The sequence below is a fragment of the Heterodontus francisci genome, chromosome 12 (genome assembly GCF_036365525.1).
Source record: "Heterodontus francisci isolate sHetFra1 chromosome 12, sHetFra1.hap1, whole genome shotgun sequence".
NCBI lineage: Eukaryota > Metazoa > Chordata > Chondrichthyes > Heterodontiformes > Heterodontidae > Heterodontus > Heterodontus francisci.
Window position 1 is genome coordinate 34,203,006 of NC_090382.1, and position 26,090 is coordinate 34,229,095.

The 26,090-nt window shown below is 42.7% G+C and overlaps 1 gene segment (V, D, J or C); it reads right to left on the bottom strand.

Moving 5' to 3' along the window:
- Window positions 1-18,493, bottom strand: part of LOC137375564 (immunoglobulin heavy constant gamma 2-like) — a 36,762-nt gene extending 18,269 nt beyond the window's left edge. The window contains 4 exon segments of the C gene segment in view: window positions 9,942-10,259; window positions 11,892-12,234; window positions 12,324-12,648; window positions 18,367-18,493. Of these exon segments, the coding sequence occupies window positions 9,942-10,173 (232 nt within the window).
- Between the last annotated feature and the right edge of the window lie 7,597 nt (window positions 18,494-26,090).

A 26,090-nucleotide genomic window follows, 5' to 3' on the forward strand; every position in this document is an offset into this window, starting at 1 on the left:
ACTGTCTATGGAGAAGTTGAGGAAAATGACTGAGCAGTGTAGGATCACTCTATGTGGAAAAGCTAAGAAGTCTGAACTCCTAAGGCTAGTGGCCAAATATTTTTCCCTTGAATCTGAAGAAGCAGAAATAGACTCAGACAGGGTATTGCTAACAAAAATACAATTGAAACAGAGGAAACATGAATTTGAGGAAAGAGAGAGACAGAAAGAAAGAACCTTCCAGAAAGAAAGTGAAGAGAGAGAGCTGAAGCGGCTTGAGTTAACTAGCGGGCGACAGAGTAACCCTAGTGAAAGCATGGCCAATATGGAGGAGCATAATTCAGGGCTGGGTACAGAATTGTTAAAACTAACTCAACTATTTCCAAAATTCATTGAGGAGGATGTAGAAATTTTTTTTGTGTCCTTTGAGAAACTGGCAAGGCAGCTAAAATGGCCTCTTTTATTACAAAGCAAGCTAAGCAGAAAAGCCCATGAGGTTTATTCCCTGTTGTCAGATGAGAGTTCATCAAATTATGAATTGACAAAAAACGCTATCCTCAGGGTAGATGAATTAGTACCTGAAGCCTATCACCAACAGTTTAGAAGCAAGCTAATCAAACTTATCTGGAGTTTTAAAAAAGTAAGCAGCTGGCTTTTGACCAGTAGCTGAGGGCTCTTAAAGTACAGCTCAGCTATGAGAATCTCAGAGAAGTAATTCTGTTAGAGGAATTTCAATACTCTCTCCAACATTCCATAAAGACCCATGTAGAAGAGCAGTGGGTTCAGAGACCCCGTTCTGGCCAATGTGTTTGCTGTCATTTATAAGTCAGTCTCCCAGGGGAGAAACTTTCCTAGTCACCCCCACAAATCTGAAAAGGACAAAAGGTGGGAAGGTGATAGTGCCCAAGCAGTCCTGAGAAAGGAAAGCAGGAGACACGGGGGGCCCTCCTCCAGCCAAAAAGGAAGGTGCTAGAAGCAGGAATGAGACCCAGAGAGTTGTGTGCTTCCATTGTAATACAGCAGGGCATTTAATAGCTGACTGCTGGAAGCTAAAGTGAAAACCGGTAGGGATAATCAGGGCACACCAGCTCAGTGAAGAAGCAAACCTGATGGAAAGAACAGCAGAACAAGCTGTGGCTTTAACTTCAGTAAGAGTGCAACCCAGCAAGCTTACTACTGCAAGTGCAGCAAAAATTAATAGGATTCCTGAAAGTTATCAGGGTTTTGTGTTTGAAGGGAAAGTAACCCCATACCCCTCAAGTGGGGCAAGCAAGCCCATAGTAATCCTCAGGAAATAGGGGTCACTAGATCCCTTTTACTGGGAAAAGACCTGACATTTCCCCCAGAGAGTGTAGTGAACATCAGAATGGTGGTGAATGGTATTGGAGGGCAGTGTATGCATGTACTTTCCCTGAATATGTAGCGGATCAGGCCATGATCAAACCAGCTCCCCCAGAGGAGACTGAATTAGCACTGCAGGCAAATGACCAGGTCTGTCTGTCCAAGACTTTTGTTGGGAAATTAGAAGACCCAGGGAGTGAATTAAATAAATTTTCCCTAGCTGAGGCTCAGCGAGCCGACCCAGTATTGCAAGAGTTAGCACAGGTTATCCAGTCTGATAGTGAAGCAGAGGGAGTTCCTGATTGCTACTATTTAAAGAATGAGGTACTGATGAGGAAATGGAGTTCTCCTCGCAGATCTGAGAGCAAGGAGTGGACAGTAGTTCACCAGTTAGTGGTGCAGCAGAGGTACTGGAGAGAAATATTAAGAAGGGCCCATCAGACTACAGTGGCTGTACATGCCAGTATACAAAAGACCAAAGCCCGCATAAGACAGTGTTTTGACTGGGCAAAACTCCACAAAGATATGGTGGAGGACTGCAGGAGTTGCCACATGTGCCAGGTTGAGGGGAAACACCAACTTACAGTGAAACCTGCACCCCTAAGTCCTGTACCGGTGTTAGGAGGACCCTCCAGCAGAGGGCTGGTGAACTGTAAGGAACTCCTGCCGAGAACAAAAGGGGACAGGCAGGCACAAGGCTGGCAAAAGGTCAGAAAGGGAATGGGAAAAAGTGACCAAGAGGGCAGGTTAAAGGAAGTCCGGGAGGAATTCTGAATGAAAACCCTTGCTGTCCAGACAGCCAAACCAGAAAAATTTGAAAAGGTAGATCCCACACCTCCTATGTAAATGCAGATACTAGAAGCAACCCACCAGACTTGCTAACAGCATTTACAGGAACCTGCAGAGACAAAGAAAGACCTCTAAGTGGCACAGAAACCATGAGGTTGATGCCTCACCTTGTCAAGGTGCCACAGGGGAGTGCAGTAGAGTCTGCACAAATACCTGTGGGCAGGAATGTCCCAGAGGACAAAGGGGATATTGGCAAGAAATCCTCCCCCACAGTCAGAAGGAAAGAGAGCCATGCATCCCCTGAGGTCAAAGGCCTTTGCATGACTCAGCAAGGCACTGAAAGAGAGTTCAGGATAGACCCGCCCACTACTGACTCTCCTGAAAAAAAAATTCCAACTCAGGGCTAATTAAACCAAACCATGTCAGAGACCCTAGGCAGCCATGGAAATGGGAAAACTGAAGAAAAACTTCCCCAAAGAACCACATGCTTATTGGGATACCAAAACAGGGGCAATTAAAGCAGCACTGGCACTAAGAAAAGACAGGCTGTAATAAGTTTTTAGGATTTATGAATAAATGTGAATGAATGAGAGAGAGAGACCTGTGTTTCCCCCTGTATCTTATATATTCTCTTTCGACCCTTTTTAGTGAAATGCTCTTTTCTCAAATCGCATTTCATTCCACTGGGTGTGGAGGTGTTATGCTGGGTCCCCACTTGCCACGAATGAGGCAAATTAATTTTGCCACATGGACATTAAATTTCTAATTGTTGCAGGGAAGAGAAGGCCTGTTACAAGAGCTGCCAGACACTTGGCTGGAAGACAAGAGAGATTACTCCCCTTATCCATTTAACCCACAATGGACTTTGAGCACCAGACATTGAAGGCAGGGAAGTATATTCCAGGCCCTGCTAAGATGATACAATCCACAGAGCCAAGACGTGGTCAGACCAGCTAGTCACAGGACTAACCTGCTTGGCAACCTGATTTTTTAAGAATTGCACAAAGAGTTTGAACTGAGAGAGTGTCTGTTTGCTCCTGGACTGAAAAGACTTCTCCTGGCTGGGTCGCCACAGCCTCTCCTGTCTGCTCCCATCTCTTTCTCACTGAAATCCAAATCCACTGAAGACACATGAACCCCAAGAGAGAAAAGAGTCCTACAGTGAACAAGGTTTAAGAAGAATACTGGGCCCCAACGAAAAGCAAGATCTACCTACAATCAAGGACTCTACAGTGAGCTCGATGATCCGTAATAAAAGCCCTCTTCAGAGATTGCCTCAAACTTTTCCAATTTATTTCTTCTGCTCTGTTCTGTCTCTATCTGCATGTGTGTATCACATATGCATGCTGACGTAGGCGCATGGTGTATCCATAGGCGTTAACCAAATTAGAGTTTAAGTTTAAGAAATTTCAACCTTTCAATTTCAACCTTTCTTCTTTAAACCTAAGAAAACCTGTTTGTGCTGGTTTCTTTGCCTTATAATTCGAAAGCGGTGAACAAGGATTCACCAAGGTGGAGTTAAAAACATGATGTGTTGAAAATTAAACCCTGTTATGGTAAGACCAGGTGAAGGCTGAGAGGGAACCCTAGACCCCTTTCTCACCTGGTCATAACAATATTAAGTATTCATAGATGGAGGCGCCAATTATTGACTTAAAAATATCCACTGCTAAGGTTGAATTTAGGATCTGAAGCAAGGTTTGGCTTGTTTCCTTTGTTGAAGAGGAATCTTGAAATTTCAGAGATTATGAAGAGCATTGACAAATTATTAGGGGACAAAAATTATAAATTAGGAGTAAGAAGGGAAGTCATGTAGAACCTTTTCACCCAAAAGCATAACAGAACTGGGAAACATTGTAATCTATCGGAGAAGATCATTAAAGCAAACAAAAGTCAAGAGGAAATTCAGAGTGCATTTTGGATGGAGAAGGGTTTGAGTCAATTGGTGAGCTTGTTGAAATTTAGCTACTAAAAAGGAAACATAAGAACACAAGAAATAGGGGCAGGAGTAGGCTATTCGGCCCTTCGGGCCCGATCTATCATTTAATGAGATCATGGTTGATCTTCTACTTCAACACCATTTTCCTGCACTATCCCTGTATCCCTTGATGTTTTTAATATGTAGCAATTTATCGATCTCAGTCTTGAACATACTCAATGACTGAGCCTCCACAGCCTTTTGGGGTAGAGAATTCCAAAGATTCACCACCCTCTGAAAGAAGAAATTCCTCCTCATCTCAGTCCTAAATGGCCTGCCTCTTATTCTGAAACTGTGTCCCCTGGTTCTAGACTCCTCAGCCAGGGGAAACATCCTTGCTGCATCAACCCTGTCAAGCTCTGTAAGAGTTCTGTATGTTTGAATGAGATCACTTCTCATTCTTCTAAACTCCAGAGAATAAAAGCCCAGTCTATTTAATCTTTCCTCATAGGACAATCCTTCCATCCCAGGAATTAGTTTGGTGAACCTTCATTGCTCTCCCTCTATGGCAAGCATATCCTTCCTTAGGTAAAGAGACCAAAACTTCACACAATACTCCTGGTGCAGTCTCACCAAGGTTCTATATATTTGCAGTAAGATATCTTTACTCTCATGCTCAAATCCTTTTGCAATAAAGGCCAACAAACCATTTGCCTTCTTAATTGCTTGCTGTACCTGCATGTTAGCTTTCAGTGACTCATGAACAAGGACACCTAAGTACCTTTGAAGTTCAATACTTCCCAGTGTTATGAAAACCCCACATGCCAAATGGGAAAATATTAATTTCATCGATCAGAACTTTGCCTGAGACTTTTGCTGGAAATTGTGACAAATAACTTTTCAAAAAGAACAGCTAACAGCCAGGATGGCCACGAACACCTGCATTTGAAATACCAAAGGATTAGACTGGAGACAAACATGATTGACTCAGCCTAGCCAGAACAATGGGGTGCTCTCTGATTCAATTACTTGCTATAACCTTGTCAATGTGGTTGTCAAGAGCCAGCGACACTCGCTGACTTTGAAAGAACCAACCCCCCACCAAGTATGTCTGGAGAGCCTAAGGGGAGAGCCTTGAATTTCAGAGAAAATTCCAGAAGAGCTTCATTAAAACACAAAGAGGTGGTCATGTCATGTGACCACTTGTGCAACTCTGGGAGATTGTGAGTTGTGACTCAGAGAACAGACTGTAACTGGAAGTGAGCAAGAGAGCAGCTCTCTCTCTCTCCTTCTCCCTTTCTCCAGTAGAGATCCAGAGAAGCCTCAAGCTGCAGATGATAAAGCCAAGACCACAGACTCCTACAACCAACAACCAGAATACAAGCAAGTCTGCAACCATGCACATGGCCCGGTGAGGATTTCAGGACTACAATTTCAACTAAAGACTCTGAAATTACTGAACTCTATTTAAGTTCCATTTATTACAGACTCTACTCCAACCACCCAACTCTATTTCCCTCTGTAATCATTTTGTGTGTGTGTGTGTGTGTGTGTGTGTGTGTGTGTGTGTGTGTGTGTGGCTCTTGTGTGAATGTGAGTGTGGGTGCGTAGTGTATTTTAGTAATTTTAACCAATTTAGAGTGATAAGGATAATAAACTTACATTTTTCTTGTTTAAACTCAAGAAAACCTGTCTGATTGGTTCATTTGCAATTATATTAGAGGAACAGGAGCAAGCACTTACTGAGGTTGTAAGTTCAATCACTGTTTTAGAAAAGAATAAACCCTTTTGTGGTGAAACCAGAAAAGGGGCGAAAGGGGAGCCTGAGACCTCTTTCTCACTTGGTCGCAACACAAACTTTTCAGCATTTATCCTATTCCTACCAAAGTGGATAACCTCACATTTCTCCACGTTGTATTCCATCTGCCAGATTTCTGCCCACTCACTTAGCCTCTCCAAATCCTCTTGAAGCGACTTTACATCCTCCTCACAATTCACGCTGCCACCTAGTTTTGTGTCATCTGCAAACTTGGAAATATTACTTTTATTCCCCACATCCAAATCACTTATATAGATTGTGAATAGCTAGGACCCAAGCACTGATCCTTGAGGTACCTCACTAGTCACAGCCTACCAATCCAAAAATGACCCATTTATTCTTACTCTCTGTTTTCTGTCCGCTAACCAGTTCTCAATCCATGCCAGCATATTCCCCCAATCCCATGTGCTCTACTTTTCTTACCAACCTCTTGGGACCTTATCAAAAGCATTCTGAAAGTCTAAATATGTCAGATATGCTGGTTCCTCCTTATCTATTCTGCTACTTACATCCTCAAAAAACTCCAACAGGCTTGTTAAACATGATTTCCCTTTCATAAATCTATGTTGACTCTGCCCAATCCGGCCATTATTTTCTAAGTGTCCTGTTATCACATCGTTTATGAGAGATTCTAGCATTATCCCTATGACTGACGTTAGACTAACAGGTCTGTATTTCCCTGTTTTCTCTCTCCCTCCATTCTTAAATAGTCAGGTTACATTTGCCACCTTCAAATCTGCGGGAACTATTCCAGAGTCTATAGAATTTTGAAAGATGATCACCAATGCATCTACTATCTCTACAGCCACCTCTTTCAATACTCTGGGATGTAGATCATCAGGTCCAGGGGATTTATTTACTTTAAGTTCCAGTAATGTCTCTAATACTATTTTTTTTACTAATATTAATATCTTGCAGTTCTTCCTTTACACTAGTCCCTTGATTCTCCATTATTTCTGGGAAGATTTTAGTATTCTCCTCCATGAAGACAGACACAAAGTATTTGTTTAGTTTCTCTGCCATTTTCTTATTCCCGATTATAAATTCTCCTGACTCCGCTTGTAATGGACCCACATTTGTCTTTGTTAATTTTTTCTTTTTTACATACCTATAGAAGCTTTTACAGTCCGTTTTTATGTTTCTCACTAGTTTACTCTCATATTCTATTTTCCCTTTCTTAATCTTTTTCTTGGTCTTCCTTTGCAGAATTCTAAAAGCTTCCAATCCTCAGGCTTACCATTTTTTTTTGGCAACTTTATACGCCTCTTTGTTTGCTCTAATAATCCTTGATTTCTTTCGTTACCCACGGTTGGAACATTTCCTTGCTGGGTTTTTGTGCATTAAAGGAATGTATTATTGATGTAAACTATGTATTAGTTCTTTAAATGTTAACTATTGCCTGCCTATCATTGTACCTTTTAATGTAGTTTCCCAATCCACCATAGCCAATTTGCTCTTCATATCTTCATAGTTTCCTTTGCTTAGATTTAAGACCCCAGTTTCTGATTGAACTAGATCACTTTCAAACTTAATGTAAAATTCTATCATATTATGGTCAATCTTTCTTCAAGGGTCCTTTACAACAAGATTGTTAATTAGCCCTTTTTTGTTGCACAACACTAGATCTAAAATAACCCATTCCCTACTTGTTTCCTTAAGGTACTGCTCCAGAAAACCATCTCGCATACATTCCAAGAATTCACCCTACACAACTTTAATACTGATAAAGTTTACCCAGTCTCCATGTAGATTGAAATCCCCCATGATTACTGTTTTTACTGTTGTTACACGCACCTCTAATTTCCTGATTTATACTGTGATTTACATTATCAATGCTGTTTGATGGCCTATAAATAACACCCGCCAATATTTTCTGCCCTTTGCTGTTTCTTAGTTCCACCCAAACTGATTCCACATCTTGATCTTTAGAACTAAGGTCATCTCTCACTACAGTACTAATGCTCTCTTCAATTAACAGAGCTATCCCACCACCTTTTCCCAGATTCCTGCTCTTCCTGAATGTCACATATCCTTGGATATTCAGGTCCCAGCTTTGATTTCCTTGTAGCCATGTCTCTGTAATGGATATCAAGTCATACATATGAATTTCTATTTGAGCTGACAATTCATCTGTTTTATTGCAAATGCTGCGGGCATTCAGATACAGAGCCTTAATACAGTTTTTCTTTACTGTTTTTGTAAACTCTGACCCTATATGCTTAAGTTTGTAATCACTGTCCCTTCCTGCCATACTCTGATTATCGTTACCTTTATTGCTACCTTGATCCATTGCCTTGTCATTTCCCTTTAATTTACTCAATTTTCCCTAACATGATCCTTTCCCGCTCTATTTACTTTAAAGCCCTCTCTACTTCCTAGTTATACAACTCGCTAGAACACTGGTCCCAGCACACTTGAGATGAAGTCCTTCCCAATGGCACCACCATCACTTTCCCCAGTTCTGGTGCCAGTGCCCCACAAACCAGAACCCACTTCTCCCAAACCAGTCTTTGAGTCATACATTCATCTCTGTAATCTTATTTACCCTGTGCTAATTTGCATGTGGCTCTTGAAGTTGAAGTTCTTTTTAATTAATTTAATTTTTAATTAATTAATTGAAGTTCTGCTTTTTAATTAAGTGCCTAGTTCCTCATACTCCCTATGCAAAACTTCTTTCCTAGTCCTATCTATGTTGTTGGTACCTGCATGGACCACGTCAACTGAATCTTCCCCCTCCCACTGCAAGTTCCTCTTTAGCCCTGAGCAGATGTTTTGAACCCTGGCACCAGGCAAGCAACACAGCCTTCTGGATTCTCACTTATGGCTGCAGAGAACAGTGTCTATTCCCTCATCATACCATCCCTGCTACTATTACATTCATTTTAACTCCCCCCCCCCACTTGAACGGCTTCTTGTACCATGGTGCCACGGTCAGTCTGCTCATCCATACTACAGACCTGGGTCTTGTCAATACCAGCTGCATGAACCTTGAATTTAGGAGCATAGGAGCAGTAGTAGGCCATTCAGCCCATCGAGCCTGCCCTGCCATTCAATATGATCATGGCTCATCATCCACTTCAAACTTGTTGCTCAATTCCAAGGGCTAAGGGTCCTCCACCCCCACCTTCTCAATCCCCTTACCTGCCTGGCATGCAGTCACCCTGCCCTGTCCCTGACCACTGACCAAAACAGATGATCCTATCCTCAGGGGTGTGGCTGCCTTCTGGAACGAAGTGTCCATGTAACTCTCCCCTTCCCTGATGCATCGCAATGTCTATAGCTCGGCCTCTAGCTCATTAACTCTGAGCTGAAGCTCCTCAATCCGCAGACACTACAGATGTGGTTGCCATGGATTGCAGTGGCATCCAGAAGCTTCCAGATGCTGCAGCTGCAACACATCACCTGTGCTACTATCTTTATTGTGTTAAATAAATTAATTTTTCTTAATTAATTTATAGCTCTCCTCTTCACTGAACTCCCTCATTCACCAAACTCCTGACTTCACACTCTGTGCACTCAGGCAGCACTCAGAGATCCCTGTATTTATACTCTCTGACAAACAATGATGAGTCAGCACTGCTAGAGCTCAGTAACCTGTTTAAGATAGCTACCTAATTAACTAGCTACAGCTGTTCTCAGAGAGCTTGTACATCCCGGTTTATAACTGGAAGAAACTTAATTTGCCTCTTAACTTAAACAGTAATGTTTAGTTAATTGCTAAATGTAAACAAAAACTAGACTTTAGAGAAAGATTAACTCTTAATATCCAAACTCCCAACTTCACACTTTGTGCACTCAAGCAGCACTCAGTGCAGACAAGTTTATTAAGCATCCTTTCTTATTCCTAAAAACTCGAGTCTTATACCTGACTGTAACTGTATTATCTAAGTGAGAACCATGCCGTACTTTGGAAGTTTTATATACTGTAATAATAAACATTCTAGCCTCTGCAATCACAACCCAGCATCAGTAGTGCTGATAAAGACACATAGGCGAAAAGTGCCTGTTCTAGTAAAGCGGTGAGACTGAATTAGAAGCCTGTAATCAATAAAGATTCTATAAAGGATCTGGAATAAGCCTGTTTAATGGACGTACCATCTTTATTGATCTTTCTGATGATTGGAGAAGGCGAGGCTTCATGTGAAACAATGCAAGTGTAATGACAGCCACTGAACCATTGAGATGTTGAAATCGTTAACTTACTGATCATGGTGTAACAGTCATTTGAATCCACCAGTTGCCCTGAATCTGTAATCCCTGAAGATACCTGTTTGCCTCCCACATACCAAGTCACAGATATAACTTTTGGGTAGTAACCTCTTGACATACAAAGAAGCGTGCTGCCATTCTGCTGGGAGATTTTCTCAGGAGGTGCATAATGGAGATCTACTGAAGGTGGTCTTGGTGAAATGGCTGAAATTAGAAGGGGAAAAGGCAATTAATTGTAATTATCTTTTGTCACATTAAAATGGCTTGGACTGTTACAGCTTTGATTAAATGTTTTCCTCAACCAATATTAGTTCACCTTTAAATCATATGCAATATGGTAGTTCTATACCCAGGCTCTTAAAAATATTTTTGTTTGTGTTTTTCACATATTTGTACTTTTATTTATGTTACTAGGCTAGTGCCTAGTATCAGAAGACTGACTGATGAGGAAACATTAGAAAATCTTGGGTTCTTCAGTTTTCAAAGGAGGTGAACAAGACGGGTCCTTATAGAGATATATAATGTACTACTAGAATATAAAATCTTCATCCTCAGCACTATTTCAAGTTTAACCAGTAGAATAGACCAAGGGGTCAGAGGTATAAACTGGTTAATAAAAGCAATGTCAGAACATCAGTACTTCATGTAAAATTTAATGTCTCAATTGATCTTTTGAGTTTTGACTGTGGAGCAAAATGGTCTGACTTCATCTGGCAGACAGTTGAATGCTGCGCTGAGGGGATAGTATGTTTCTATGGTTGACGTTGATTGGCTGAACAATCTCCTTCATTAGTTCTTATCTTTGTGAATTTTAAGACAGGCTTAATAAACCTGTTCAACTTATATACATAATGCACCCACGTAAAGTAAGAGAACATTTTATAATTTATTTGGGAAAGCCAAAACACACTATGATTGACAGATGTCCAATTAAATGACATAGTACAGTAAGTTGCTCTGAATGGGCATCCTTGAAGTTCTCAAAGACTGATCCATTTGTACCAGCTTCATCCCAGTGGCTCTGCCCTGCTCCATTTGTACCAGCTTCATCCCAGTGGCTCTGCCCTGCTCCATTTGTACCAGCTTCATCCCAGTGGCTCTGCCCTGCTCCATTTGTACCAGCTTCATCCCAGTGGCTCTGCCCTGCTCCATTTGTACCAGCTTCATCCCAGTGGCTCTGCCCTGCTCCATTTGTACCAGCTTCATCCCAGTGGCTCTGCCCTGCTCCATTTGTACCAGCTTCATCTGATTAAATTTGCCCTGCTGCATCTATACCAGCTTCACCCCATTAGCTCTGACCTCTCCATCTGTATCAGCTTTATCGCACTGGCTCTGCCCTGCTCCGACTGTACCAGGTTCATCCCACTGATACTGTTCCATATAAAGCGTATCCAAAACGTCATGAGAAAACACCAAAATAACCCCAACTACCACAGTAAGAGAGAAATACCCTAGATTAATACAGAAACCAATATTAGACTTTGCAGAATCGATTGCCTGTAATCGAAATGCTTGTAGAACATTGAATTTTTTCATTAACCTCCTGAGATAATCTAAACCTGAGCCCACTAAACTAATTAATGTTCTGTGGATGTGTTAAAAGGTCTTTAACTGTTGAATATTGTTGGAGTTAAATGTAATTCACTTGTCGGGGAGTGATTAGTTTGTAAGGTGTCGATGCTGAAGATGGAATAGATCCGCCTCTGGTGACCTGTATGTCATTCCTCCTCAGCAATTAGATTCCCTCTTGGTAATTTGTAGGAAATCAATGCACTTTTTTTCGTTTCATAGCTGGAGAAAATCCTCCCACCTGGTTAAATATTTCCCATCACTTACCTGGTTTCACCTTCAGTGTAGTTCCACACTCGCACCAATCATCGCCTTCATCCCCACTCTGACAGTAATATCTGGCTGAATCCTCTTGTGTCAAGTTGTCGATTTTTAAAGTAAATTCGCTCTCATTGGATCAGGAAAAATGGGGTTCGACCCCTAGCATGCGACTAAACTTTGTAGACCCCGGGCTCCAGGACTCAAGCCATTTTATTTTTGAGGAGCCCGGTGGTTCATAGCCCCACTTCCTAATGAGTTTGTTCTTATTACTTATTCACTCAAGGGTCACTGACCCTCCCTCCTGACCGAGCACAGTAGCCGGAGCTATGTGTATGAGATCGAACTGGATCTGAAATGAAAGGGAGACAGAAAATATTCAGGTGAACTCCAATAGGGACAGCATGAAGATAAACAAATACAGGGAGATCGGCTCCTTACCCATTTGGAGGGCAGTCAGAAGAAAGGTGCAGAACATCCCCTGCATTTTCAGCTCGATTTCCCACTTCAGCGTTTTTTGATGGTCTAACACTGCCGGACTGAGAAGTCCCAGTGAAGTTTTGATCATCAGAAGAGGGTGCGTCATGTATTTTCTTTTTGGCTTATCAGCATTTTGAGTAAAGAAGGAACAGGGCGGTGAAGAAGGAGTTGCTGTTTTGCAGTCCTGGGCTACAAAACTCCAATCCATACCAGGCAAAGTACTTTTGCTCCCTCGTGTTAGAAATGTGGACTTCTCCGCATCGAAAGGAGGCACCCGAGATGTGATCTTATTGAAGTAAAAACAGTAGATGGTAAATCTGGAAAATTACTTCAACTAAATTGCAAGAGTAGGATAAGGGGACACAGCTCCATGCTCACATAAAGCGGCTACGACTGAGTTTGGGAACTTCTTCAGAAACGAATTCCCAAGAGAGATATGAAACCATCAAATTGGATACTGCAGTAGAAGATTGGTGTAGTCCGGTTCACTGACACTAGGTACATCTGGATTTGAACAGCTGCCTTATAGATCAAGAGGCCTCAGAGCTCTCTTCTTTACAAAGACAAACTACAATACACAAAAGTACATTCTTTACAGTGGCAAATTTAGAGATTTCTTTAGGAGACATGAATACACTAGATATGTTTTCCAAAGAGCTCTGGGATACGCAATTCCTCTCAGAAAGTTCTGACTGTCTTTTTCTTTGGTGCATTCACCACCATTTGAGTCTCCTTTGTTATTCCGCTTTTGAAGCCAAAATCACTTGTTCTCGAAGGATTACAGATATTTAAAATATTAAATAAAAGTAGTTGCTGCAAATTACATTTGATCAATTGGTGTACCATCAAGTGGTAATACATGGTAAGAGCACTGTTGTATTACTTCTGATGAAACAAAAACCGGGTCAGAGGTACAGATATGCATGCAGCTTAGTTGATTAGAGTCGTAGAATCATAGAGTTATACAGCACAGAAACAGGCACTTCGGCCCAACGTGTCTGTGCCGGCCTTCAAGCTCCTAACTATTCTAATCCCATTTTCCAGCACTTGGCCCATAGCCTTGTATGCTATGGCGTTTCAAGTGCTCATCTAAATACTTCTTAAATGTTGTGAGGGTTCCTGCCTTTACCACCCCTTCAGATAGTGTGTTCCAGATTCCAACCACCCTCTGAGTGAATTTTTTTTCCTCAAATCCCCTCTAAACCTTCTGTCTCTTACCTTAAATCGATGCCCCTGGTTATTGACATCTCCACTAAGGGAAACATTTTATTCCTATCTAACCTATCAATACCCCTCATAATTTTGTATACCTCAATCATGTCCCCCGTCAGCCTTCTCTGCTCTAAGGAAAACAACCCTAGCCTATCCAGTCTCTCTTCATAGCTGAAATGCTCCAGCCCAGGCAAATTTGTAGTGAATCTCCTCTGCACCCTCTCCAGTGCAATCACGTCCTTCCTATAGTGTGGTGCCTAGAACTGTACACAGTACTCCAGCTGTGGTCTAACTAGTGTTTTATACAGCTCCATCATAACTTCCCTGCTCTTATATTCTATGCCTCAGCTAATAAAGGCAAATATCCCATATGCCTTCCTAACCACCTTATCTGCCTGTGCTGCTGCCTTCAGTGATCTATGGAAAGTACACCAAGGTCCCGCTGACCCTCTGTACTTCCTAGGGTCCTACCATCCATTGTATATTCCCTTGCCTTGTTAGTCCTCCCAAAATGCATCACCTCACATTTCTCAGGATTAAATTCCATTTGCCACTGCTCCACCCATCTTACCAGCCCATCTATATCATCCTGTAATTTAAAGATTTCCTCCTCACTATTTTCGACACCACCAATTTTTGTGTCATCTGCGAACTTCTAGATTATACCTCCTATATTCACATCTAAATCATTAATGTAGACTACAAACAGCAAGAGTTCCAGCACCGATCCCTATGGTACACCACTGGTCACAGGCTTCCACTCGCAAAAACAACCCTCCACCATCACCTTCTGCCTCCTGCCACTAAACTAGTTTTGGTTCCAATTTGCCAAATTGACCTGGATCCCATGGGCTCTTACTTTCTTAACTAATCTCCCATGTGGGACCTTATCAAAGCCTTACTGAAGTCCATGTAGACTGTATCAACTGCTTTACCCTCATCTACACATCTAGTCACAGCCTCGAAAAATTCAATCAAGTTTGTTAGACACGATCTCCCCCTGACAAAGCCATGCTGATTATCCCTGATTAATCCCTGTCTTTCCAACTGGAAATTAGTCTGTCCCTCAGAATTTTTTCCAATTGTTTCCCTACCATTTAATTATGTAAAAATAAGTGGCTTTGGATGTTGCACATGTCCTTCAGTTGCATGAAGGAAAAGTGTTGCTTATTTACCACAAACTTAACCTGCATTAGGACCTTCATTGAAGAAAGCCCAAAGTGTTCTTTTCCCCTTCTTAACATTGTCCTGAAGGACTGTGTCCAGATTGGCAGCCAAAATGACCCCTAGATCCTGACATGAATCAACAATTGGGAAAGATAACCATTGTTACTTCCACTTATTAGCTTTGAGATCTCCTCATGGGCCATAATACTGCATTTAGTTAACCCATTGTTCAAGGTGGCGGGTAAAGCGTATTAGCTCTGTGTCTGAGTCTGCTAACAACACAATACCATCTGTAACAAAATGCCAACTTCAGCCTGAACACAATCCTTTGAAACTGCACAGAGAAGGCACAAAGTTCAGCACCAGCAGTCATGATTGGCATAAACATTTTTAATGTCTGCTCATATTTCAGAACAAAATATACCAATAATTATCTATGTAAATGAAAAAGAACACCAGATGCTGTTCAATTACTTTCATCAATTCTTCTTGAGGTCATTCAGAAAGAAAATCACAAATACAGCAATAAACATTCACTTCTATAATTAATGGAAACTGACTGGAATTCTTTTTTTTAAATTCAGTAAAGTAATACCAATTGAGCAAAACTTCTCACAATCTGAAAGTAAAATAGTATTATTAATTGTTCCTCACAGTACTAAACTACCAATAGAATAAATTAAAGCAAAATACTGCGGATGCTAGAAATCTGAAATAAAAACAGAAAGTGCTGGAAAAACTCATCAGGTCTGGCAGCATCTGTGGAGAGAGAAGCAGAGTTAACGTTTCAGGTCACAGAATCACAGAATCACAGAATAATACAGTGCAGAAGAGGCCCTTCGGCCCATCGAGTCTGCACCGATGCATTAAAGACACCTGACCTGTCTACCTAATCCCATTTGCCAGCACTTGGCCCATAGCCTTGAATGTTATGACGTGCCAAGTGCTCATCCAGGTACTTTTTAAAGGATGTGAGGCAACCCGCCTCTACCACCCTCCCAGGCAGGGCATTCCAGACCGTCACCATCCTCTGGGTAAAAAAGTTCTTCCTCAAATTCCCCTTAAACCTCCCACCCCTCACCTTAAACTTGTGACCCCTCGTAACTGACCCTTCAACTAAGGGGAACAGCTGCTCCCTATCCACCCTGTCCATGCCCCTCATAATCTTGTACACCTCGATCAGGTCACCCCTCAGTCTTCTCTGCTCCAGTGAAAACAACCCAAGCCTATCCAACATCTCTTCATAGCTTAAATGTTCCATCCCAGGCAACATCCTGGTGAATCGCCTCTGCACCCCCTCCAGTGCAATCACATCCTTCCTATAATGTAGCGACCAGAATTGCACACAGTACTCCAGCTGTGGCTTACCAAAGTTCTGTACAACTCCAACATGACCTCCCTGCTTTTGTAATCTAAAGGTCAGTGACCCTCCTTCTGAACTGGAATAGAATAAATGAGTCAGATTGTGGAAATGTTTTGCAAGAGTTTTACATTTTTCTGTGTTATATTTCCATATTAGTCCAATGCTTTAGGGAACTTATGAATTCACATACTAGGTATCTGTCATAAATAAATTCAGTAACTACTGGGTTATACAGAGGTAGGGAGGGGAGAGGACATGCTGGGACTTGAAAACAAGGATGATAATTTTAAAATCAAGACATTGCTTGGCTGGGAACCAATGTATGTCAGCGAGCACAGGAATGATGGGTGAAAGGGATTTAGCGTGAGTTAGGACATGGACAGTAGAGTTTTGGATGACCTCAAATTTACAGAGGTCAGTCATGACTGGAAACTACAGCACAATTGGAAAGTCAATATAAGCTTTATTTTAAGAATTCTTGCCAGTACATGTTTAGATCACAACCCAGCTACACAAGCTTTTTAAATAATAGAATCCAGCTATTCCCAGACAAATTTGGCATGGTCGCAGGCATAGGGGACAAAGGAAATGTTGTTTTAATGATGATGTCTTTTAGTCTGTGATAAAGGGAGTGATGAAACATAGGTAAAAGAGTTTATGGATGGAAGGGAGACCTCCACCCTATTTATAGTTGCCAGGCATGGCAGGCAATAGGGAACAGAGAGCTGGAGGATAAAATTCATGAGTAGTACTATATTTTTCATATTGTGTAAAATTGCCTACTGAATAATATTTACATGTTAACTCCTGATCATACAACTACCTGTTCTAGGCACATTGCCCACTTACATTGTCAATAGCTCTTTGTTTTTACTCAGTTCCCTCACCCTTCAAAATGATCTCATTCCCTCTCTCCCCCACCTTCTTCACGAAGCCCACTACAGATCCCTTTCTAATTAATGCTCTACTTCTGATCTCCTTCCCCTCTCCAAGATCCTTGACTGTAGTATCGCCACCAAATGCTGTATTCACCTTTCCAATCACTCCTTATTTGTATCACTTCAGTGGCACAGTGGTTAGCACCGCAGCCTCACAGCTCCAGTGACCCGGGTTCAATTCTGGGTACTGCCTGTGTGGAGTTTGCAAGTTCTCCCTGTGTCTGTGTGGGTTTCCTCCGGGTGCTCCGGTTTCCTCCCACATGCCAAAGACTTGCAGGTTGATAGGTAAATTGGCCATTATAAAATTGCCCCTAGTATAGGTAGGTGGTAGGGAAATATAGGGACTAGTGGGGATGTGGTAGGAATATGGAATTAGTGTAGGATTAGTATAAATGGGTGGTTGATGGTCGGCACAGACTCGGTGGGCCGAAGGGCCTGTTTCAGTGCTGTATCTAAACTAAACTAATTTCTGTCCGCAATACCAAGACAGTCCTTGCCAAAATTACCAACTACATCCTTTGTAACTGTGCATATCATCCCTCCTTGTCCATATTAAGGTTCCATACGTGACCCTCTCCTAGTCCTGATCTACATGCTTTCTTTCAATAATATCTGTAAGTACAGGATTAACTTCCACAGGCATCCAAACAAAAGTCACATTCTCTCAACTTCGCACCACCACTATACCACCCTGGTGCTTGTCTGAAAAAAGGTCATGAATGTGTCAGAGCTTTCTCTAAATTAACCAGAGGGCAGTCAGCTTTCCTGCCACTCCTTCACTGAAATGTCAGTGTAAACATTTTCATGGAAAGGGGCTTGAAGCCATAACCTTCTGACTCAGAGGTGAGAGTGCTACAGGTTAACAGTTGTGCTTGATGTGAGTAGACTTTTTTAGGGCAGGACTGCAGAACAGGAACTGTTCCCTCTTTACTCAAAATGCTGACACGTCAAGAAGGAAATACATGACCCATCCTCCTCTGAGAAACAAAACTTCACTTCAACCTCTCAGTGCGGCGGTGTCAGACCATCAAAAAACAACACTGAACCAGAAACTGAGCTGAAAATGCAGTTTTGATGACGGGTCACTGACCTGAAATGTTAACTCTGTTTCTCTCTCCACAGATGCTGCCAGACCTGCACTTCAGCACTTTTCCAGCACTTTCTGTTTTTATTTCAGATTTCCAGAATCTGCAGTATTTTGCTTTTATGTTACTGATAATGCAAGGGATGTTAAGCGCCTTTCTTCTGATTGTCCTCCAAACGGGTAAGGAGCAGATCTCCCTGTATTCTATTCTATTTCCATTTGTTCCCTATCTGTGCTCACCTGAATGTTTCCGTCTCCTTTCCTTTTCAGATCCAGCGTTATCTAACACTAATCTGAGAATTCCTCAGTCAACAGTGAATCGTCCAGAGGGAGAATCGGTGAGACTGCAGTGTCTAACCAGCAGAAAAGATGATGATCACCTAATTACTTGGAGTTATGTACCGTCTGGAACCCCAACAATCAAATGGCTTATATCCTTCAGCCCGGGAACAAGAAGTTTTAATCGGAGGTCAGGGATCGAACCCCGTTTTTCCGGAACTAATGACAGCAAATTCACTTTAAAAATCAACAACTTAAAAAAGGAAGATTCCACCAGATATTACTGTCAAAGTAGGGATGCTGTTGAACAAGCGACGGACCGGTGCGGCTGTGGAGTTATCCTGAAAGTCAAACCAAGTGAGTGGGGATTCGTTAGTAGGAAATAATGACTGATCTCAAATATTTAACACATGCCTTGTGCGCTATTTGTGGCGAAGTTGTGTTCGCGATTTCCTCCAAATTTTTTTTTATTTCCAAAATATACTTTATTCATAAAAATCTGTAAAAATTACATTACCAGTTTCAAACAGCACCAAGTCAAAAAATACAATTCAAAGTGCAAAGGAGGTCCGTTTGCTTCATTACAATCATGAGTTGCCTCACAACCCTTCCATTTCACATTTGTCATGCCATATACATTTTAACATTTTACAGCAAATAAAGATTTTCCCGATACAGTTCGAGGGATTTCCCATGGATCCAGCCCCTCAGTTCAGCTTTGTGGGGGGACCTTACACTGTGGTCTTTCCCCATTGAGCAATTGCAGCAGCTGCCCCAAGCTTTAGTGCGTCCCTCAGCACGTAGTCCTGGACCTTGGAATGTGCCAGTCTGCAACACTCGGTCGTGGACAACTCTTTGCATTGGAAGACCAGCAAGTTTCGAGCAGGCCAAAGAGCGTCTTACACCTAATTGATGGTCCTCCAGCAGCAGTTGATGTTTATCTCGGTGTGTGTCCTTGGGAACAGCCCGTAGACCTGTGTTACAGAGCTGTTTGGGATGAACCTCGACAAAAACCACTGCATCTCTTTCCACACCTTTTTTAAATTCATTCATGGGATGTGGGCATCACTGGTTATGCTAGCATTTATTGCCCATCCCTAATTGCTATTGAGAAGGTGGTGGTGAGCTGCCTTCTTGAACCGTTGCAGTCCATGCGAGGTAGGTACACCCACAGTGCTGTTAGGAAGGGAGTTCCAGGATTTTGACCCAGCCACCGTGAAGGAATGACGATAAAGTTCCAAGTCAGGATGGTGTGGGACTTGGACAGGAACTTGCAGGTGGTGATACTCCCATGCATCTGCTGCTCTTGTCCTTCAAGGTGGTCGAGGTTGCGGGTTTGGAAGGTGCTGTCTAAGGAGTCTTGGTGCGTTGCTGCAGTGCATCTTGTAGATGGTACACACTGCTGCCACTGTGGGTCGGTGATGGAGGGAGTAAATGTTTGTACATGGTGTGCCAATCAAGCGGGCTGCTTTGTTCTGGATGGTGTCGAGCTTCTTGAGTGTTGTTGGATTCGCACCCATCCAGGCAAGTGGAGAATATTCCATCACACTCCTGACTTGTACCTTGTAGATGGTGGACAGGCTTTGGAGAGTCAGGAGGTGAGTTACTCACCGCAGGATTCCTAGCCTCTGACCTGCTCTTGTAGCCACGGTATTTATATGGCTACTCCAGTTCAGTTTCTGGTCAATGGTAGCCTCTAGGATGTTGATAGTGGGGGATTCAGCGATGGTTAATACCGTTGAATGTCAAGGGGAGATGGTTAGATTCCCTCTTGTTGGAGATGGTCATTGCCTGGCACTTGTGTGGCACAAATGTTACTTGCCACTTATCAGCCCAAGCCTGAATATTGTCCAGGTCTTGCTGCATTTCTACACGAACTGCTTCAGTATTTGAGGAGTCATGAATGGTGCTGAACATTGTGCAATCATCAGCGAACATTCCCACTTCTGACCTTATGATTGAAGAAAGGTCATTGATGAAGCAGCTGAAGATGATTGGGCCTAGGACACTATCCTGAGGAACTCCTGCAGTGATGTCCTGGAGCTCAGATGATTGCCCTTCAACAACCACATTCGGTGGTGGACAACTCTTTGCGCTGGAAGACCAGCAAGTTTCGGGCAGACCAAAGGGCGTCTTTCACCGAATTGATAGTCCTCCAGCAGCAGTTGATGTTTGTCTCGGTGTGCGTCCCTGGGAACAGCCCGTAGAGCACAGATTCCTGTGTTACAGAGCTGCTTGGGATGAACCTCGACAAAAACCACTGCATCTCTTTGCTTTGCAAAGACACATTCCAGGAGGAGGTGGGCAACCGTCTCTTCCCCACCACAGCCACCGCGGGGGCATTGCGCGGAGGGGGTGAGACTTCGGGCATGCAGGAAGGATCTGACGGGGAGGGCTCTTCTCACCACCAGCCAAGCTACAGCTTGGTGCTTGTTTGAAAGTTCTGGTGATGAGGCATTCCGCCAAATGACTTTGGCTGTCTGCTCGGGGAACCATCCGACAGGATCCACCATCTCCTTTTCCCGTAGGGCCTTGAGGACATTCTGTGCAGACCACTGCCTGATGGATTGGTGGTCAAAGGTGTTTTCCCACAGAAACTGCTCCAAGCCGCTAACTCTGGACGAGCTGACAAAGGCCGTCGAGTCCTTCGAGACAAGTAAAACTCCCGGGAGCGACGGCTTACCGGTCGAGTTGTACTCGGCCCTATGGGGCTGGGTTGGCCTGGACCTGCTGGAAGTATACGAGAGTATGCTGCTGGCTGGCAGCATGTCAGAATCCATGAGGAAAGGCATCATCACCCTCATTTTCAAGCGGAAGGGGGAGAGGGCAGAAATCAGAAATTGGCGGCCCATCTCATTGCTTAATGTTGACTACAAGATTCTGTCCAAAGTCATAGCCAGTTGAGTCAAGTCTGCTCTGGAGTTGGTGATTCACCCCGATCAGACCTGTACTGTACCCGGCAGGAAGATCTCTGATAGTCTCACGCTACTCAGGGATACGATCGCCTATGTACGGGACAGGAGGGTGGACACCTGCCTCATCAGCCTGGACCAGGAGAAGACTTTTGACAGGATATCGCACACCTTCATGATGGACGTGCTCTCCAAAATGGGGTTCGGGGAGGGAATCTGCAATTGGATCAAACTGCTCTACGTAAACATCAGTAGCGCAGTCTCAATCAATGGGTGGGAATCGGAAAGTTTCCCGTTCAAATCTGGAGTCAGACAGGGCTGTCCTCTCTCCTTGGTCTTGTTTGTTTGCTGTATTGAACCCTTTGCTGAGTCTATTAGGAAGGATGTGAGCATAAGAGGGGTGACAATCCCAGGCAGTGGAGGCACTCAGGTTAAAACTTCCCTGTACATGGATGACGTCGCCATCTTCTGTTCGGATCCGCTGTCTGTGCGCAGACTGATGAGCATCTGCGACCAGTTCGAACTGGCCTCGGGAGCCAAAGTTAACCACGGCAAGAGCGAGGCCATGTTCTTTGGGAACTGGGCTGACCGATCCTTTGTCCCCTTCACCGTCAGGTCAGATTACCTGCAGGTGCTGGGGATATGGTTCGGAAGGGCCGGGGCGTGCACCAAAACCTGGGAGGAGCGAGTAGCCAACGTACAACAAAAGTTGAGCATGTGGGGGCAGCGATCTCTCTCCATTGTGGGTAAGAAACTGGTCATCAGGTGCGAGGCGCTCACGTTGTTGCTGTACATGGTGCAGGTCTGGCCCATACCCCACTCCTGCGCTGTGGCAGTCACCCGAGCCATTTTCCGCTTCATCTGGGGATCTAAAATGGACCGGGTCCAGAGGGACACGATGTTCAAACCTCTGGATAAGGGCGGGGAAAATGTACTCAACGTGGCCCTCATCCTGATGACTACCTTCGTGTGCGGCTGCATCAAGCTGTGTGTAGACCTCCAGTACACAAACTCCAAATGTCACTATGTGCTGAGGTTCTATCTGTCCCCGGTGTTGCGAAGGATGGGCCTGATCACTTTGCCGCAGAACGCTCCATGCAGTTGGACCACAATTTCCTCCAAATAGCCAAGAGAAAATCTAATTGTGAGGAGGAATGATATGCAGATCACCAGAGGCAGATTTATTCCCTCTTTACCATCAGCACCTTACAGTCACTCCTCACCAAATGGATTAAATTGAACTCCAACAACATCCAACAGTTAACAGCCTTTTAACCCAGTCACGGATTATTAATTGGTTAGTGTTGAGGTTCAGATGTTCTTAGGAGGTTAATGAAACAATTCACTGTTTACAAGCAATCAATTCTACAGAGTCTGATACTGTTTATTGGATACCCTGTTGGTCCAGGGTGTTTTCTGATATTGTGGTGGTTTGGAGTGTTGCCATTCAACCCGTCACTTGGACGTGGTTTATATGGGACAGAATCAAGCATGAACCAGGTGCAGAAAGTGTAAAGCTCTGCCAGAGAGCAGATACAGGCACCATGGATATTTCTAATATTTGCTAGTTCCGAAGAAGGGTCACTGACCCGAAACGTTAACTCTGCTTTTCTTTCCACAGATGCTGCCAGACCTGCTGAGTGGTTCCAGCATTTCTTGTTTTTATTACCATGGATTTAGTGTTCTCTTTCTGTACTATGATTCATTGGCTAATATGGACATTAATATCCAGTCAGGCAATATCATTAAAAGCACCATCTGAAGTATACAAACAAAAGTTTTTTAAAAACTCGTATCAGCGGAACAAGCACAAAATTAGACTTAATTTTAAGGAGGTGCGAAAGTGGGGGTTAGAAAATCTAGTGGAAAAATATAGTGAAGCTATACATTAAGAAACTGTAAAAAGCCTGCATGTTTTTAGTGTCACAATAGAAGAAAATTTGGCTAACTTTCCTTTGCCTTCTAAACTCAGCCATCTCATCTAAACCACCTTCAGTTGATCTCCTTTCTCCATCGCCTGAGAAAATGTCCCAGCGGACTGACAGTAAACTTGTTTGTGTGGTGATTGGTTTCTATCCAGAGAATATTTCTGTGTCTTGGTACATTGGCGATGCTCAGGTATTTTCAGGGATTTCAAACTCAGGGATGCTGATGGAAACTGATAACAGTTATGCCATTATCAGTGAGCTGGCTGTATCGACTCTTCAGTGGGTCAGTGGACTTCATTATGCCTGTGTTGTTTCACATGAAGCCCTATCTTCTCCCATCAGAAGAGAAATCAATAAACAAAGTGAGTACATATTCATTATTCATAACTACCTTTTAATTAAGTCTAACTGCTTTACCAGACTGTGAACCCAGCACTACTGATGCTTTTAATTTGTTAACATATGCACTATTGGTTCAGAGTTGTCGCATGTTTATCAATTAATTGTTCAGTGACTTACTGAGATAGTACTTTAGCAGTTTGGCAAAAGGCCAACTTTTTTTTCAGAACAGGAAAAGATCCATAGCCTGACAAGCATTTTGAAAAGTTAACCGCACCTATAAAATACATTCCTTTCTGTTCTGGAAATGCATTCAAATTTTCTAGTAAATCAACGTATTTTGTTCAATGTAATGACCTTTCCTACTTACCGACTGAATTTATCGTCCATTAACCTTAAGGATCAACAGGTTTGCCTGACTTTTTTTACTCCCAATGTCATGAATTTTAACTTATGTCTACTGGCATCTGAACCTTCACCCCAGTGAACAGTTGGCTTGGATCAGCTTTGTCAAGTCTCTTTGAAATCTCAAGGATGATACAGGGTTGGAATTTGACTGCTTGGAGCCATTTTGAGTTCTTCAAGCATATTAAAGAGTATGCTAGCATTGTTTTGAAATCAGTATTTCTGAAAATATCAAACCTGGTCTTATTCCTGTGTGACCTCTGTTAAGACCGAGCTGAGAGGAGTGCACTGTTTATTCGAGTTCCCCTTCTCCACAAGTCATAACATATTTTTAAATTTTTTCCCATTTACTGTTACGGTTAATCATAAACTCTATTTTTAACCCAGAATAAAACACAACAACCAGGTTTCTTTAATAAACAACAAAATTATCAGTTTATTATAAAACAAGTCTTAACCAGTAATGAAGCAAAGCATTAACACACAGATCAAAATATAAAAGTTCCCTTTTTACCTTACACACACACACACTAACCGAAAAAAATAAAGAGATTTACTCTTTAGAGCTCTAGTACATTAAACACCCCCCCCCCCCCCCCCCCCCCACAACCTGCTCCCCCCAAAAAATGCATTGGCCAAAATACTTGCAAATTCTTGAAGAAAATAAGAGAATATATGAAAAGATGTCAGAAGTCCTTTTTGGTTTGGTGTCCCAAATATGTATAAATGGCTGTCACTGGGGTCTTCCTATTAAAGGTCTTGACAGGCGATGTTGAAGATCAGTTTGGGCAGGCTTTCCAGGGAAAATGCAATAACAGGGGTTTCAGGCAGTTTCTTATACTTGCTTCTCAGCTTCTCAAGAGATGGAAAACTGGCAGGCTTTTCCAAAGGGCTGGAACAGACTGGGCTGGGTGTTGCTATCTTGGGAAATTTTCCTCAACTGTCTTTTCAAACCATTGTCCATATTCCAACTCACTGTCCAAAGTGAAACTATAAACAATGTCAGGAGTCAAGCCTCCTGACCCCTATAAATCTTGACCTGTCCCCTCTCTGCAAACATCTTTCCCCAAGTCAAAAACAACCCCTGCTGGGAAATTATTTGAAGACGGGTGCCTTCCAGTAACTGTTTACAGTCCAGACCTCTCAGTGACCCTTGTAAAAAAAAAAATCCATGGACTCCTTTTCAGTTTTAAACCACAAATCTTCAAAATTTGACAAAAAAATAGAAACACTCATAACACCTCCATCCTTGGAGAAATAAACCCCCATTTTTAAATGTGTTTCATTGCAAAGTGTCAAAAAATAGATTAAAAAATTAAAAACACCTTTTCACACTCTTACTCATTCATTCTTTACCAGTAGCTAATACAGTTCTGCTTTGTACCATCTTTGCACTCAGATAACTCAAAGCAAAGTTAGATTCCAGATAAAGCATCTGAAATTACATTATTTCTGCCTGCAATGTGGATAACCTTTAAGTGATAAGGTTGCAATAGTAAACTCCATCGGAATAGTCTGGCATTTTGGTTTTTAAATTTCTCCACAAAGGCTAGGGGGTTATGATCAGTATAATCAGATAACACAGGTTAGGCCACAGTTGGAGCATTGTGTACAGTTCTGATCACCACATTACAGAAAGGACATAATTGCTCTGGAGAGAGTACAGAGGAGATTTACAAGAATGTTGCCACGGCTCGAAAGTTGCAGCGATGAGGAAAGATTGGATAGGCTAGGGTTGTTTTCCTTAGAACAGAGGAGGCTGAGGGGTGACTTAATAGAGGTGTAAAAAATTATGAGGGATCTAGATAGAATAGACAGGAAGGACTGGTTTCCCCTAGCGGAGAGGTCAATTACCAGAGGGCACAGATTTAAGGTGATTGGTAGAAGGATTAGGGGGAATATGTGGAAAAACTTATTCATCCAGAGGGTGGTGGGTGTCTGGAATTCACTGCCAGGAATGGTGGTGGAAGCAGAAATCCTCAATTCTTTTAAAAGATACCTGGACATGCACCTGAAGTGCTGTAGCTGGCAAGGCTATGGACCAGGTGCTGGAAAGTGTATTAGATTGGGCCGGTGCAGACATGATGGGCTGAATGGCCTC